The 19,035-nt window shown below is 26.3% G+C and overlaps 1 protein-coding gene across 5 annotated transcripts; it reads left to right on the plus strand.

Annotated features, from left to right (window-relative positions):
- Window positions 1-2,867: 2,867 nt before the first annotated feature.
- On the plus strand, window positions 2,868-18,664 carry LOC105193181 (ammonium transporter Rh type A). Of its 5 annotated transcripts, none has more exons than XM_011157541.3 (12): window positions 5,758-5,880; window positions 7,320-7,404; window positions 8,228-8,363; window positions 9,003-9,059; window positions 13,338-13,524; window positions 13,788-13,938; window positions 14,608-14,755; window positions 15,025-15,243; window positions 15,598-15,680; window positions 16,575-16,718; window positions 17,179-17,347; window positions 18,280-18,664. In XM_011157541.3, the coding sequence occupies exons 2-12, from the start codon at window positions 7,396-7,398 to the stop codon at window positions 18,435-18,437; spliced, it is 1,461 nt and encodes a 486-aa protein (XP_011155843.1). In that variant the 5' UTR covers window positions 5,758-5,880; window positions 7,320-7,395; the 3' UTR covers window positions 18,438-18,664. The 5 variants fall into 5 exon arrangements, with proteins under 5 accessions (XP_025991290.1, XP_011155843.1, XP_039310229.1 ...); XM_026135504.2 differs by lacking the exon at window positions 5,758-5,880 and adding an exon at window positions 6,812-7,026; XM_026135505.2 differs by lacking the exons at window positions 5,758-5,880; window positions 7,320-7,404 and adding an exon at window positions 2,868-3,107.
- The last annotated feature ends 371 nt before the right edge of the window (window positions 18,665-19,035 follow it).

The raw sequence follows: 19,035 nt of genomic DNA on the forward strand, positions 1-19,035 counted from the left end.
GTAAGCGTTTATTATATGACTGTAAATTATATGTGACGAACCGTAAGTTACATCTGTGGCTCAGAATAGAATAGTTATTCATTTTCTCTATACCAAGGCTAAGGTATTCATAGTCGATTATTATTTCAAGACTGTCTTAAGTAATGCTTTAAGATGCTAATACGGTTGTTGTGACTGATTGACGACATTTTAAAACAGTGCTTAAGGCTAATCTACAATATGCTATTTGATTAATTGCTTTTTATCTATTGTTTTTATTTGGTAAACGTTTAAAAATCAATTAAAAATTAACACAATGTCGCAAAATGCCATAATACTGAAATCTAAAAACCGAGACAATGTTTTGAAAATTTATAACTTAAAGATTAACGTATAAAAATAATATCCTAAAATATAAATTTCTTGATATATTTTTAAAATTACGCACAATTAAATCGTCATTCAGGTACATATAAAATCTTCTCATTAAAGAAGAAAAGAAGAAGTATGGATTATAAACACTCGTGTACTTTATTAAAATTATTTTAACATATAAATATTACTATATTTTATATTTAAAAAAATATATATGTGATTTATTAGACAACTGAATATAATAACGTTTATAATTTAAAATAATTTTGATAAGGTAATTTTAACAATTTTATAAAAATAATTTTAATTTACACATTTTCATATCTATATTTCATATATTTTTCATATATTTTTCTCTTTTTATAACAAGACTCTTTGTATCTAATTGATGTTGCGATTTACTTATGCGTAATTTCAAAAATTTTAAGAAATTTATTTAGGATATTAATTTTATACGTTAATTTTTTTTTAATTATAATTATAATTTTTGATTACAACATTGTCTCAGTTTTCGGTATTGTAACATTTCAGAGTATTAGTCTTAGTTCTTAAATTTCTGTATTGTGATATTTCGGTACGTTGACCCAATTTTCCAATTTTACTGTTTTTTCATTTTAAATATTCAATTTTCAGTACTTTTTTCGACATTGCATATTTACTTTTTTTACCTCTTTGCACTTTTATCAAAATTAGCGAGATAAGAGTTGACCAACTGCGAAAGAGACAAGAAACTTGACAAGAAACACAATTATTGATAAAATACTGTACAAAGATGCAAAAAGCAATACGCAAAAAGCAAACAACGGGAGCGAAGAGCACATTGTAGATTAGCCTTTAAAACGGTCTTAAATGTAAGAACTGTGAATACCGGTTCACTTAAAGTCATTGCACAAACATTTATGCAATGACTTTCCGTAATATAGTTTCCAGAAGTTTTTTAATGTATAGAATAATTCATAAATAAATATAAAAAATTTAAGAGGACGTTTCTTAGATTATTTTATGAAGAAAAGATCTTACAGAAACATATTAGAAATTCAATCGCCTTTACATTAAATTAATGACAAATTTTATTTTAAATTTAAACATTTTGCTGTCATTTTGAGATTTTAAAGTATCTACTTAAAAATTTACAAAACACCGTATAACTTGGCAAAACAGATGACGTGATCACAAAAAACATGATAACCTTCTACAAGCATCACATTAGACATTGTATGCTTTTGTATTTCAATTTAAAGAACCGTCATTTATTTACTGTGTGAGCTAGGAAGTTCTCCTTCATACGGTTTATCTACCGAACCATGTTCCATTTCACTAGGTTATCATCTATTCCAATCACTCATTTCATCGATACGCATTTTTAATTATTTTAAAACGTTAAGAAGAAGTGCGAAAAGTATCGATGACTTTATTGCATCAAAATCGCTGTTTTTTTTTTTAGAGAAGCTGCGACAGTTGCTTGAAAGATGGAAAAATGTCTTTGAAAGTAATAGCAAATATTTAAAAACTTGAAAAGTATATGATTTTCCTATTAATAAATAGTAAATTTATTGAAAAAAGATATTGAATTAATTTCTACACCTAATATGTCTTAAAGTGCTTTGTTTTCAAAATACAAGGTGTCAAAGTTGAGAACAAAAATAAAAACTTTGAAAATCTAGAAAACGTTTAGAGATATTTTATTCAACTTTGGTGTTCGTACATACAAGTAATGTTAAGAACCATCTTCCAGTACCAATAAAATATTTTTAGATTCGCCAGCGGCGAACGTACAGGTAATTGTATTAAACTTTTTTAATGAAGCAATGGTACGCCAGTTTTTTTTAAGTTTAACCATTTTTTTCAAACTAAAACTTTATAAGAACTGTCTTTTGAGTTTTTTCATGCAATTAATTATTTTCAAAGTTATTGATATTTATATAGTATTACAGTTTTTAATTTTAATATTTTACTTTAACTCATAATAATCACATATTAAACATTTCTGGAAATTATATTACGGAAAAGTATGTTTTAGTTGGACCGGTATTTATAATTGGCTCTTATATTTAAGATTATCTTAAAGCTAATCTAATCTAATACATGACAAATGTAAGTAAACAGTTTTATTAAAAAAGAAAAAATTGAATTGACATTGGCTTAATCTTAGATACAGTTAAGATCACTGTTACCTCTTCGTATCCCTTCAAATATATTGAACAACTTTTTTCTAAAATGTTTTTTTTCGGAAATGACACCTGGTGAAGTTAAGAATCTTTTTAATTAAATGATGCACTCTATATACTAACATTTATATGCAAAATATTTTTACTCAATCGTACAGGTTTCGTATCATTTCGCAGTTTTTGTAGAAAATGTCAGATTGCTGCTGCAAATGGCGACTTGTTTGTCTTGTGTTCGACGTGCAGTCTAATTATATCGGTACATGTTGACCGTCGATTTCCTTGTGCAGAGCAAATCGATCGCGTGTCATCTGTCCACTGGCATTGAACTATTCGTTTTCTTCGGTCGAGTATCGTTTTGCTTGTCTTCGTAGTCAGACGTCCCGTGATTCCGTTCGCGAAACCAGATTATTTCTTGCTGATATCGTTCGATCTCCAAAATTCCGTCCCATATTCGCGATGCAAAGGCGATTTATGTCGGAGAGACAGATAGTTCCATGTAAAAGCAATTTGTGAACATAAAGAAAATTTTATTCTTTCTATATCCTGTTCATTTTCTTTTCCAAGGCAGTTACACAACAGTTAAAGGTAAGTAAGAACTAATAGTTTAAAGAAAAAACCTTATTTTTTTATAAGAGAGATATATCTGTTGTGAGAATATACAGAGAAAACAAATATAATTTTTAAATGCATTTGTCTTTTGATTTTAATAGTAATAATCTTTAGATTTTATTTGTTACTATTTTTAAGATTTCAAGATGTAAAATAATGATTTATGTTATTGTATTTTCAAAAATTCGATGGTTTTATGTCATATTTAGTTATAACACATACAGAAAAATATTAATCATTAAAAATTACCTAGTACCAAGAAACATTAAAATAACATTTCGAAATGTTGATTTCATACGTATTTTTTTAAATGTGTTAAATAAAATAAAATAAAATAGAATAAAATAAAATGAAAGTAAAATAAAATAAACAATAAAATAAATATTTTAAAAAGATTATTTAATACATGATTTTTTTGAAACATTATTAAAATGTTTTAAAAGCATTACCTCCAAATCATGGTCAATGCTGATATTAATATTGTACAGAATATTAAATACGACATATTTGCAAAATATATATTATTAAACATATCGTAATACAGTAATATCGTAAATATCATAAAATAGTAATAATGTTTTTATGAATGATTTTAATGGATGATCTAAATTCCTAGATTAATGCTATAAGTAATATTGTACTACTTTCATAATTTTCGTAAAATATATATACTTTTCGCATAAATATGAAATTTGTTGTATATATAATTATACATATATTGTAAAATAATAATATTTAAACATGGGTCAAAAAGAACAATAAATTTTTTACAATTTTTTATAATTTAAATTTTGTCAAAAGATTTATGTAACTAATTAAAAAAAATTTAATTTTGTGTGTGAATAATTATATGTATATTTTTATTTATTTATTTATGTAGCAAAATTTATTTTTTAAACCATCCAAGGACGCATACAATTTTAACCGCGTTGAGTGGTTGCGTGTAAGCACTGTTTTTTTATCAGAGGCAGCCTCACATTCTTATCCTTGCACGCGCAGTTGATATATAGGATGCTATCGTTAATAGATAATATGTTTGTAACGTCAATTTTACTACTGAAAAACAATTCCATCTATCTACCGCATTTTGTTATAAACCCTGTTTTAGGAATAATTTTATAACGATCTCAAAGATCAATCGTGTCCCTTTATATTTTCGAATTTCATAAATGCTCAGAATTGTGTTCTCTTTGCTTACAACTTTGTTGATTATTTACGTACCCATAAATTTATAATCCATGATACCTTCGTGCGAGCAATCTCTTTGACACACTTTTGAAAGGTAACCGATATATTAATAGAATTAATTTATATATTCGTATGAAATACAGGGTGATAAAGTTTAAAACAATGTTATACGAATAACGAATATTTTAATCTTATTATGTAACTATTATATAATTAAATTGTAATAATATGGAATATAAAAATATATATGTACAAACACATAAATATAAGAATAAAAATACAAAAGATAAAAATATTACATCTAACATTGGCAAACGATAATATCGAAGATAAAATTGGAAACCGTTTTATAGCTTGATATTCAAATCCAGAAATAAGATTGCAACATGACATACATAATTAAAATTAAATTTGATTGTGATTATTATTGATACTGCTACATTTTTAACATAACGACGTATAAATACACTGATGACATTCATCAAAAAAAATAAAGACCTAATTTAATGAAGAAGAAATACGCTCATCAGCACTGCTCCAGATGTCAGTTCGACATTGAGTATAATAATTTTTGTAATATGAGTAAGATATTACTGGATTATTGTTTTTCATATAATCTCTGCGTCTGTTATAGAAAATTAGGTCGATGACCTTCTTTACGAGTTATTTATATTAATCTCTATAATTAAAATAATTAAAATAATGTAGCGCTAATAAGATTTTATTTATATAATTATTTAGGGGTTGATAAAAATACTATGAATCAAAATTGTTTTCTACCTAACCAAAGTATATTAAATATATGAATTTAAATACTACACCTTTGTTGATTGCTCGTCTTGGGCCTTTTTTCCTTTATTAAAAATACAAAGACTTAAAGTTAAAAAAAAAGTCCTTCTAATTAAACGTAAGAAAAAGAGAAAAAGAATGATAAATTAAAATAAAATAATGATGAAATAAAATCTACAGATTATGATAAGGCTACTTGAAAAAATTAATAGTATGAACAAATTACTGGAAATAAACTTTTTACATTATTACAATAAAGTATAAATTTTAATTACCCATATTAAATTAATCAAATTTTCTTAATAATTTTGGTAAACAATTTTTAAATTTAATTGTTATTGTTAAATTACAATAAATGACAAATTATACAATTAATAACAAGTTTTGTAGTAGTATTTCTTAGAATATTGGTTGATAAGTTTCCTCTTTCTTGAATAAATTATCAAATGCTAATTTTAATTTTATGCTCAAGATATAATTTTACCTCTATATTCGAAAATGTAGATCAAATTGCAAATTCTACTATTATTAAAAAGCAAGTATCATGTTGAAATAACAAGGACGCACGAAATCAGGTAAAGATGACAATTGTTGCTAATTCTCTATGGCTTGGGGTTCATATAAACAGGCGTGATGATCACTGAGTGACCCTCAGTATGGGGTATTTAAACGAGGCTTAAACGAGGCAGAACGATTTGCGACATCGTGTGACGAGCGACGTTTCCCACGTCGACTACGGCCTACTAAGTGTGAAAACTAGATCTGAAATTGGGTAATAACTTTACAGTTATTGCTGTACTTGTAATGTTGTATTATGATTAATATTGTATAAAAAGTTTAGTGCAATAGTGACTTAATTTTACGAAAATGAAAACAAGAGTGATGCTTCTTCTATTAAAATTTATATATGTGATAATGTTCAGTAGAAATAATACCTGTACACGTGGGGTGACGAGGTCAATGACAATTGGATTTGCTCAACTACAGTGAAATTGGATCGTATCTGCTACACATACACACTCATACATAGAAAGATAAACAATAGTATACCTACTTCATCTATACCAGCTGAGTCAATATAGATTATTCAACAAAATCATTTCCACTGCAGCTCATGTTTCATCTTATCTCACCATTTCAATTTGTTATTTGAATTTAATTAATCTTATAAAATGGCACATATTTTCTTTTACGGAATACATGAAAGAAATACTATGTATTATATACAGAATGAAATTCCAATCTGTACAGAGCAAGCAACATAACACGTGAAAATATGAGACTTAAAAAAAAAAAGACTTTTTTATTAATTCTTGTACATTTGATTTTTTTAAGATGAAAAATATTTATTTTCTATTTATTGTTGATTATTTTAATACTTTTTTTTTAATTTTAGAAAATATTATGTAATATATTTCTCAAATGTATAATATATTCTTAAAAAAAACATGCTTCTTCTATAGTATAATATTTAATTTATTTTACTTTGTTTATTCATTATTAAATAACGGATATTTAATTTTGACAATTCTCATTCTGTATGTAAAAATGTATAGTAAAAAGTTACAATGTTTTTCATCTTCTAACGTAAAGATTTTGGTAAAAAAATTTTATAAAGTATTTAATTTTTTAAGAAACATTACATGATATGTATGTATCTATCATAAGAATAAATCAAAGTTACGTTAAATTTTGAAAATTAAAATTATTTGTTATTACATATTTTCATTATAAGCATTGCAACGGATGTCAACACATTTTTTTAATTATATATAAAATTATATATAAAATAAATTTTTTTTTTATTATCTCGATTATAAAAAATAATAATTTTATCGGAATTGGGGCTTTACCTAAAGTATGAAGACTGCACGGTTGAATTTACATCTGTTCGACAATATAACTTCTACATAAAATAGTAAGCACAAAATAAAAAATACGAGGACTCAATTTTTTATTTTTTTATTCTAAAATTATTGTTATAAAAATATTTGATAAAATTAGTCTCTCGTAAAGTAAGTTAATGTGACGATGAATGAAATACATCTATCCACTTTTTTACTTATGATCTCAATCAATTTTTTAATATATTAAATAGAAATAAATTTCGATTTACATCATTCTTGATTACTTGGATTTATATTGTTTCGCATAAAATTTGACGAACATATAAATCAGCAAAAGTATGAGCGATAAAATATATTCTTTCAGTGAATGCGCGAGACAGAATATCATCAGTGTGAGAGGCACAATTGACAGTTTGATTAATCTGAATTATCGAAAAACGATGGGAAAGGTATCGTAATAATTGATACGCAAGTTACTGCTTATAGATATTTGCTCACTCATAAAATTTATAACTTTGTGCATTTATAAATACAGACATGTTCAATAGAATATTAATTTAAACTTTTAATATAATTTCTTATTATAAATTACATTCATTTATAGCTTTACTTTTTTGAACGTCTAGATTATCACATATTTTAAAAGTATTCAAGGAAATATAAGTAGGCAAATATTTATGAACAGTCATATGTTTTTTATTCTTTAAAACATTCAAAGTTGTTTATCTTTTATTCAATAAAAGTTTGACAATGTATCTCTTTCTTACATAATTGAACAAAGATAAATAGTATTAGCAAGAAAACAGATTAAAATAATAAAATTTTTTGATTAATTGATAAATATTAATTTATGTAAAAGTAGTATCATTATCTACTTTTTACATAAATTATTTTTTTTATTAACTCATGAAGGAACTGATTATTTTAATTTCATAAAATGTAAAAAATCAACAAATACATTAAAATATTATTATAAATAAAGGTTAAAAATGATATTATAAATAATTAAATAATAATAATGAAATAACTTTTATTCCTTAAATTTTTAAAACTTTTTGTTATACCATAAGAGAAAAATAATAAAACAACAATATTAAAGAAAGAAGAGAAGAAAGATATTTTTTTCAAATGTCTTTTTCTTAAAATCTATCTATAAATAAAAAACTCGTGTTACCTTATCCAAAATAAAATAGAATAAATAAAAACCAAAGGAATTATTTGATCATAACAAAAATAATTGTTGTAATAATTTATATAAATTATTTGTTGCAGATAATGTTTTCGGCGGTTACTGAAAAGCAGCAAGTTTTGGTGCTGTTTCTGCTTGAGATTATCCTAATCGCTCTAATCGGAGCAATGATGACGTATGGTCCAGAGGCGAATGCTAATTTGCTCAAAAATCACACTAGTAAGCATACAATACAAACATATGTATATACAAATGCGTACATGTGTATGTGGACCTCAGCTACGTAATAATACGATTTGCATAGTTAAGACTAAGATACTGTGGTGATGTAATACAAGTGCAACCAAATGCATGTTCTTATTCCTAAATACATACAGGATATTGTTCTACATGGAAGAATGTTTAGACTCAAAAAGCAAATTTAATCTTTTTTTATAAAAATTTTATAGAATTGTAGCACAAAAAACATTGATTTTATATAAATGATTTTCTTAGATAATTTCAAAAATATAAAAGTATACAGAAATTTAAAAAAATTATTAATTTTCTCACGTATTTCAAAGAAGCTTTTCTTATGTTTATATCTTAATTAAACATAAAAAGTTAAAAAATATATAAAACATTAACGTTCTTAAAAATATTTAAATCATTTAAGCAATATTTAGTAGAATTTGTAATATTTCATGTTTAAACGCTTCAAAAGTTCTATAAATTTTACATATTTGTAGAACTTTTTGAATTATAAAAATTTTAAAAGTTTTGTTTTTATTGTTAGTAATTAACTTCTTTAAATTTTTTTTATAATTTATTTACTATACAGCTTTCACAATTATCGCGATTAAAATAAATTACTTGCAGGAATCAAATCCACACAAATAAAATCACCGGAAGATGATCCATTACGAATTTATCCGAGTAAGTAAATCAGATTTATTCCAATTATTTATATTTGTTTTTGGTGAAAGGAGAAAAACAATAAAGACTAAAAAAAGGAAGAGTAAAAGAAAAAGCAAAAAGAAAAAAAGATTTATTTGACAATTCTTAATCAATATCAGAAAAAAATTATGAATTATTCATTTATAAAACAACGTTTAAAAAATAAATTATTTTATGCAGAAACTACAGTAAAAAATTAAGTCTGTTGTTCCACATAAAATATTAAGATAAGGTAATTAAGAAGATGCTTTACTACATGTTTCACATTACCTATATAAAAGTTTATTAAGATAAATAACCTATTTTGCAGATTACTTTTTAAATAACGTCATGTTAATACTATTACAAAGTGCAATAAAAATCTATTTATTAAAGTATTAATTTGTCGAATCAACAACGTACATGTACAGTTTTATATTAAAAAAGAAAAATACAAAAAACAGTTTCAAAAGCGTCTTTATTTGAAATAAAATTATACTGACAGTTTTACAGAGTTCCCACACAGTTTTCCATTCCAAACAAAGTAAGTTTAATTTAAAACATTTTTTTTAAGTAATTAGTATTTCGCAAATCGAAAGAATCGCTTAGAAAAATTAAAATGGATTATCTTATATATGTATGTATTCACGTACGTTGCACTAAAGGAAAGAAATACATGTTAGCATATGAATAACAGAGCCGTGGGTTACGGACCTTCGTGACCTTTAAATAATGGCTATACAAAATGGGTGTACAAGAGTTTTGTTGAAAAGACATTATTGGTACATTCAGTAATGGAAGCAGTGTATCTTCAGCATTTGCTATGTCCACATTAACGTTTTTTTTCAATCAACGGTTTACTTGGACTATTACAGTTTAACTTAATGGATCGTCAAACATGTAATCTTTTTTCAAATAGTACATTGGTATAGGCAATTAATACATACAAACATAATTATTCTAAATAAGAGTGAATAAAGTTGTTATAAAAAAGAGAGATTTTTAATAAAATTGTTTGTGTATTATTGAATCGATAATATCTAAAGTTTCGTTAAAAAATTGGTTACAAAAAAATTATTTTTAAGCAGAAAATTAAATCTATTAATGAGAATTTAAATTAATTAAAGATTAATATGTTCCTTGCTTCTAGAAATAATTACATAACAATCGTTAAACTAATGCAAAATTAATTGTAGCACTTACGTATAATAAAACGGAATCTTTTCATCTATTAGAAAAGTTTTAACTCACAGCATAATTACTTTAATGTTAACGTTAATCAGAATGTAAAGCATACACTTTCACATACGACACACCGCACAATACGATGGCTTTGTTGGTAGTCACTTTCTACAGAGTACTGATGTGGGATACTCGAGAACGTGTGATGATACTTCTTCTTATCGAGGGCTTACTGTTGTGTGCTTTTCTCGCCATGTATGATTACGCCCCGGAGGCGAATGCCAGCATCCGAGAGAATAGTGTCGCACTTCATTTGAATGGAAAATCGAGCTCTCTATCTGTCTCATATATGCGTAAGTTCTGTATTGCTGCTGTAATTTCCCACCATTTCCTCTCTTCTGTTATTCTTATCCTTTTCGTCTGCTATCGATTTATCTTTCTGATGTATTCTGCCTTCTTCGTATATATGCCCATGATAAAAAGATTTCTCGAACATAACGAGAAACTTACATAATATCATTGGAATCTGAAGCGGAATGTGTTAGAATATAAAGAGGATATTCGATTTTAATGGAACATCTTGAAGAAAAAGTAAATGATAAAAATGTTACAGATATTCCCAAGCAGAACAATAAGTCAAAAAGACATCAAAGTGATTCACAATTATGTCAAAATGACATCAAAGTGAATCGTAATTGATCGAAAAGTGACTTTTAATGATCACTTTGACATCATTTTGATGTTGTGATGACTCTCTGTTCTGCTTGGGTTTGCTTGCGAGTAACGTACTAATGATAATAATATTACAAGTAGTACTGTCATTTCTGTAGTGAAGTACGTAATTAAATGTAAAATTGGCTTTTTTCAGTTTTAATAAATTAAGCAGATTTATTAAAGTACAGAAAGATGTTCTCCCTAGTAACTTAAAAAAAAATGTTTATAAAATTACATGTAAAATTACATCTGCGTCATATGTAGGGCAAACTAGTAAAAGATTGAAAACAAGAATTAATGAACACCGCAACCGTATTAATTGGAATATGAATAATCACTCTGAATCATTACAGAACACAGACTTAATTGTAGTTACGATTTTTATTAAGAGAACATAAAAATCTTAGACAATCAACGTTTCTTAAACAGGCGGTTAATATCTGAAATGTTACATATTCCATTAATATTCCAATCTCAAATCTCATTAATATTCCAAAATAGTAGTCTCGAATTACAAACAGATACTGAATGCTTGCATCATGCGTATCTCTCGTTATTGAAAAAATTGTAATAGAATTAATATCTACCGGAACGATGTACAATTTGTGATTCATTTTAATTGTAACAGTTGACTCGCCGCTAATTTATTTTTATTTTTATTTAACATGATTCTCTTCTTTTTCCTCTATTATTTCTCCGTTCGTATGTATTTATATATTATTTGTATATCCTTAATGTGACTGCTTGATTTTCTGTGTGGCGTTAAAGTAAAATGTTATAATTCGAGCAACTCAATTTACACAGTTAGCATGCATTCTTATTTAAGAGTGAGCACGCGTTATTGCGAAACGATAAACTCTTGAATGTATACTTTGACAAGAGAAATTCATTTTCTATCGACAAAAATTATCCAAGGTTTCATTATAGTCTTCATCAGTTCAAATGGGTGAGTCTTACGTAAATACAGTCTTAATTAAGATAAATATTTGCCATCTAAAATAAAATATACGATAGTTATATAGAGAATGGTCATTTCCTGCGACACTGCCACGGGTAAAGTTGCCACTACGGATTTGGCAAACTCGACTGTTTCCCGGTTTTTGGTGACTGATGACGACTAGAATCTTTTTTTTTTACATTGATACGCTGAAGACTCCAAAGCGAGTTGAAACGTTCGTTCAATTAATTTTGTTATTTTGCTTGAGACGAATAAATAATTATACGAACATTAATAGTTTTGATTGCGCACTTATATCCGCGCTAACTCTTATTAGTCTTATTCTTAATTGTTTATTGTTGTCAAGAACAGAAAAATCAAAATGTATTAATTTGACATCATATTGACTAAATTATGCTTAAAAAATAACGTAAAGATCAATATAACATCAAATTGATATTATTTTGACTTTTCTATTTTCTTTGAGAAATAATAAGAAATAAAATAGAAAAATAACTAAAGAAATATATATGAAACATTAGATAAAGCAATTTAATTACATTAAATTTGAATGTATTTACATATAATTATTGTGGATAAAACAGAAGTATAAACAACAAAATATATGAAGTATTAGGTGGAGCAAATTAATTACATTAAAATTAAATGTATAAATATATAATTATAAATAACAGTTTATATTTTTTTACAAATATACATCTATATATTGCAGACTTAATTTTTTATTGTTCTTATCTGCATAATCATACAACATCCATTTTAGATTATGAACTTTTTTACACAGGTCATTAAATTTATGATATATTTGCTGGAACGAGATAGCATTGATAAAAATGTTTCATACAAAATTCAATAACATATATTCCTCTTTCAATCAAGATATTATTTTTTGATAAAAAATATAGTGCTACTCATGATTTGCTGTATTGTTATATTTGTTTATTATTAATTGAAAATTCTTGTTATTGAATTATTTATATTTGTTACTTAATAGATTATTTACTATATTATTAGATTTTTACATTATTTTATACAGAAATAGATAGAATTTAAATAACAACGCGCTTTTATTTTTAAAAATTTTACTACTTTGTTATTTTTTTTAATATATTTGTTTTTACCGGTGACCAGTGCAGAAACTTTTTTTAAAGCCAATTAGTATTAGAATGGTTCTAAGCAATGTTCGGAAATTTATAAATATTTACAAATATCTACAGATTTATACAAATTGTAAGTTATATCTTTTGCTGTCATTTTATTGTAAATTATTGTAATTAATTATTAATTAATGTATAATTAACTACATGCATTTGAGAAAGTAAACTATGAAGAAAGAAAGTACTATGCACTTATAAGATACATGGCAATCGTTGAGAATATATCGTTTATAAAACACTTATTCTTTTTTTTTATAAAATATACAGTGTATCAAGATGTTCACGTGATGATTTTCATCGGTTTTGGCTTTTTGATGACATTCCTCAAGAGATACAGCCAGAGCGCTGTTGGCTTAACCTTCCTCGTAGGTGCAATTCTCATCCAGGTGGCTTTAATCTGCGATGGCATATTGAATGTAAAATTAGGCAACAAAGCTTATCTTTCTTTAGAGAGGTCAGTATTTATTATTATTTATATTAAAAAAGACTGGAATGGATATAAAGTAATTAAGCAATTAGGTATTTTAAAATTAGGTATTATATTTTAGATAAATTTAGGTATTTTAGATCAATTTTATTTGTGCAAATAAAGAAAGGTGAAATGTAAACGCTTTATTTTTACATCCCAATTGAATAAAACAAAAAATGTCTCTTTTATAGAAAAATCTAAATAAAGCTATTTATTTCTTCATTATGTACCATTGCGGAAGTTTTCAGTTTGCTTAGTGCCGATGTTGCTGTCGCTACTCCGCTTATTTCCATGGGAGCAGTTTTGGGCAAAGTGACGTATATGCAATTGGTATTTATGGGGATAATGGAATTGATCATGTTCACTATTAATAAATATGTAGGCGAGCAGCTATTCATGGTAAGTTTATTTCAAATTTTGTAATTATATATATAGAGAGAAATTTAATCACAAATCGCTGTGAGTAATAAATCAAAATTTTCAATTATCGATTACGTAAGGTAATGTATTAGTTCGATGAACAGTCTATTAAAAATACATCTACAAATATTTGCGGCAATTGGCAAAGAACGATTGCAATCGACTATATTCTATCATGATATATTTATTCTGACGGGTGTTTAATATAAATTCAGATATTAATTAAATGATGTAGTTTATTGAGCTAGCTCTGTTTTGATCAATAAAAAAGATGCAATAATAATTTAAAATAAAGTGAGAAAATAAAGCAAAATAGAAAGGATAAAAAAAAAGAAAGCAGAACGTCAGTCTTAGTCAATTTCTGAAACTTTGATATAAAAGTATGAATATAATTTCTGTTTCTTTACACATGTTATTATAATTATAATTAAAATTAGAATATGTGATAATAAGATTTTGGTCACACATAAAAGTATATATACATATTTTTTATTATTTTGTAAATATTATTAATTAATATGCATTAATTCCCTATTCGTAACATCAATATTAATTAAAAATAAATAACACTTTTTTATTATAAATATATGACAGAACATATTCTTTTGGGTCAAGATACATTTTATAAATTTCATTCACACTTTTTAGGCCGTCGACGCTGGCGATAGTATGTTCGTTCACGTGTTTGGCGCATATTTCGGATTGGCCATTAGCTTCGTACTCGGAATGAAGGAAAATCCGAATGAACATAAGCTGGAAGGATCATCCTATCAATCAGACGTTTTCGCCATGATCGGTATGTCACAATTCAGCAAATTCCAAATACAACATAAATGTAACGTAACATACATATACATACGGTATGTTGTATCTATGTTAATATGTTATATAGCATTATTTCTATTTTATTCGGTGTTTGCTGAAAAATAAGCTACTTGCTTACCTATAATAGTAATGACAAAGATTGAATTTTATTAATTAGTATTTTTATATAATTTTATTGAATTTTTTAAGATTTAGTTACTGAAATGGGATAATAAGATCCTGATTAATCACTGTCTTCAGGGACGGTGTTTTTATGGCTATTTTGGCCGTCATTCAATGCCGCTGCATTGACAGGAGATGATCAACAGCGAGCTGTAATCAACACTCTGTTATCAATATCCGCGAGCTGCGTGGTTGCGTTCGCCGTGTCCGCATTGGTTTCCAAGGACAACAAATTTAACATGGTACACGTGCAAAACTCGACCCTGGCTGGAGGCGTAGCTATTGGCACAGCTGCAGGTATATATATTCTAGTCGAACATTAACTCTTTAATGTTTGCAGACAGATCTATATTAATATTAACATCCTGTGTATGTATGTGTTTTAAAATTTACAATGCTACGTGATTATTTACATAGTTATTATAATCAACATATTGCTTATTTATTTTACTTATGCTACATGTAAATTGAAACTGAAACTTTGCAGTGTTTTTACAGCAACATTGCATTATTATAATATGTTGCATCGCAACGTAACTACCATGAAACACTTTTGTCTAAAAAAAATATTTTTTTTCTTAATATTATTGAATTATCTCATTCAGGATTCAAGTAGATTTTTCTCTAATCTGGATTTCTCAATGCACGTAGGTATGATGTGTGAGCCACTGGGTGCTTTGGTCATCGGCGCTATATCCGGTGTAATTAGCGTCCTGGGATACAAATACCTTACGGTAATAATAAAGATTATTGAGCAATCAGATAGTTGCGTGTCTTTGAATACATTCTTTATCTGTTTCGAAAATTAGTAAACAAAATTATAAGAGTTTATCGACATAATTGTTACGTATGCATAAATAAATCTTTGTTCGTATGCCAACAAAAAGAAATATAAACACATTGAACATATGTATATTAGATTGTTTTAATCAAGAGTTTTGCTAGATGTGTACCTTTTATAATTTAAATTATTTTTAAAAATTGCAGAAAAATGCGTTGAATATTAGCCTTGTTTTATTCTTAATAAATACTCTGCATAAGAATAATATAAATACACAGTTTAATTATTTATGTAAATTATTTCTAATTACTTTATATTTTTGGAATTAAAAATACGAGTAAGACAGTTTATCGATATTCTCGCTATTTGACACAGTCTGACGAAGAAAAATATTATCATCATAGGAGATTTTTCTCTTCAACAAATAAATTGTACAATTCTGCAAAGTTATGTACATAATTAAATTTACTTCAAATAATAAATATATAATATCTGTCAATAAGTGAAATTAGGGCTGACGAAAATGTCGAACGTAAAAATGAAATAGTCTATTTCGATCTGTAGCGGATCTTGGTACCTAATAATATTTTTTACTAAGCATCGAGATTCGCCGCAAATTTAACATAGTCCGTCTCATTTTTATGTATCTTATTTGTGTTGGTCTTCCATTTTTTTTTCTAATTTAAACTCGTTTTTATTTTCTTTTATTTAAATTTCGCCTTAGAAATTTAATTGGCATTATGTATTATTATCACATATGTTTTAATATATTTATACTCAAGAAATATATTCAACTGTTGTGTTTCTAATCAAATCTTTGTATTAATTTCCTTATCTCTTTTTACAGCCATTTATACAGAAACGTCTTCGTATCCATGATACCTGCGGAGTACATAATTTACACGGGATGCCGGGAGTATTAGCTGCAATTTTTGGAGCGCTTATGTCAGGCTTGGCCACGGAAGCCACTTATGATTATTCCCTCTATGAAGTACGTAATTCCGTTACTTTAAATTAACCATTTCATCATTTGCGTGTAATTAACTCTCTTTTATCTAGCTGAGCGGAACGACAATTTTTGACCATAGTGATTCTATATAATTTTTACGGTAATTACCGTATAGAACTTCATCAGGATAACGAAAAGAATGAAAAAGTGATTTAAGATTTAACAGAGTATATTACTTCAATAACTATTTGGAATATGTCTGTTGTTATTGACAGTATCGAAAATTGTACATATAACGTATGATAAAATCTATTTTAACTTTGATTCAATTTTTTATCTATTCTTCATTGACATATAAATATTTGAAATTTAAAAATTAATTGATAGAAAACTGAATATTCTTTTATAATATTGCAAATTTAGTACAAATTACATTAAAAAAATTTTGTTAATATAAAATTCTTATTAATTTATAATTATTATAAATGATATTTATCAATAGATTTTTCCTGCACGAGCGCCAAGCAAAGTATCGAAACTTAGTGAGATACGAGATTACAATTATGGAATATCAGCAGGATTAGATAGAACGGCGTATCAACAAGCTGGATATCAATTACTGGCGCTGGCAGTCACCCTTGGGATTTCTATTGTTTCCGGATTAATAACAGGTACTTCTAATCTTCATTGCATATTGTGACAAATACTAGAGACATGAAAAATTTATTTTATTAAATAAATTTGAATATATATTATTCAATATATTTTAATATATATTATTAATAAAAATGACAAAATTATATAAATTTTTTACTTATATTTCAAAAATTTAAATTAATTTCTTTGTGCATGTGTTTGATGACATAATATAAAATGTAAAAACTCTATTTCTATTAAAGTGCATCACATAAAGAAAATTTATATAATTTTTTAATTCTAAGACAATCTAACTATAGTGAGATAGAAACTTTTCTTTCTCTATTTACATCTCTCTTTTTTTTTCTTCGTTTTTTCGTTCTCTGCTTTTCTATCTTCTATTTTAGCTTTTATTACTCCCTGCCTATTTTACACCCTTTCATTTTCGATGTCCTTTTTTTCTCTTTCTTCTTCTTTCTCTCTTTTTTTATATTTTTTATCCCTTTCTGTTTTTCCTTTTTTTTTCCCTTTATTTCTCTTTCTTTCTCTGTCACTATTCTTTGTTCACTCTCAATTCTTCTTTTTCTTTTTTTGTACCTTTCTTTGATAAAAAATTAATGCAATATTTTTTCAACCAAATTAAATTATAAAATCTATCAAGTTTGAGATTAATAAAAGCTCTCAAAGGACGGGATGTGCAATAATACAATAGCGTTTCTTTCCATTACATACTAACAGTCAATTTAACTCTTTATGCGTATAAAAGGTTTAGCTGATGTTTTAAAAGTAATTTAGATCTTTGTTGGTCTGTTAAGTGTTAATCAACCGCTTTTACATATCAGCTTTAAACTCGTATTTTTCTCCCATTGCATTTTATTGTTTGTTTACAGAGATAGACCAATTATTTTATGCTCCATTGACTTTTATTCACTTTATCAGTTATTTTGTCTGATTGCATAATTTATAGGTTTATTTCTACGTACGATGATGTGCGGATGGATTACCGAAGACCAAAAATTCGATGATGGGGTTGTTTGGGAATTGGAAGAAGAATCTCAGATTGAAGTCGGAAAAGATCGTAATGACACTCGCCTCAACGAACATATAGCTATGGGCAATATCTAACATGTAGATGTATTAAACAATGTATAATATGCAAAGTGCGCATCTCACAAAATTATTTAAGCTTGCAACATTAGTATTAAGTACATGGTTGGGAAATAACTCGTTATTTAGAATATCTTTCCTGTTTTCGATACTTTTTTTAATAATAATCATTACTTTCTTCGGTCTGTAATAGTAACGGCAACGTTGTTTTTACAATAAAACATTTTTACAGTACTGATAACGAACTTGGTCGTTACTTTTATCGTTATTTTAATTTTTTTATTATCCTTATACCTCTTCGATAGATCGCGCGCTAATCGCGGAGTTGAGAAATAATTTTAATACATTATTTATATCTTCGGCCATATTCCGATAACCACTTTGTGTACATTGAATAATTTACGTTACATATTGTACTTTCAGTACTGACAGTGGTTATTGAAATTCTTTCTTAGTAAAAATATTAATTTTAAAAAATATTTAATTTTAATTCTTGTAAAAATGAGTATATTAAAAAAAATAAAGAATTAGATAAATTATTAAATAAGTTTAACATAAAGAAAAGCTTGCTCTATATAAACATCTCTTCTCTAACAAAATCTGAATCTTATCGGTT

The sequence above is a fragment of the Solenopsis invicta genome, chromosome 10, assembly GCF_016802725.1.
Source record: "Solenopsis invicta isolate M01_SB chromosome 10, UNIL_Sinv_3.0, whole genome shotgun sequence".
In the NCBI taxonomy this organism is placed as follows: domain Eukaryota; kingdom Metazoa; phylum Arthropoda; class Insecta; order Hymenoptera; family Formicidae; genus Solenopsis; species Solenopsis invicta.

What these genes read in the sequence shown, in the direction of transcription:
- LOC105193181 (XM_026135503.2), top strand. An exon ending in GCTTATCTTTCTTTAGAGAG is followed by an intron (nt 13,525 to 13,787) that starts GTCAGTATTTAT and finishes GGAAGTTTTCAG; the next exon opens with TTTGCTTAGTGCCGATGTTG. An exon ending in TGGGATACAAATACCTTACG is followed by an intron (nt 15,681 to 16,574) that starts GTAATAATAAAG and finishes CTCTTTTTACAG; the next exon opens with CCATTTATACAGAAACGTCT.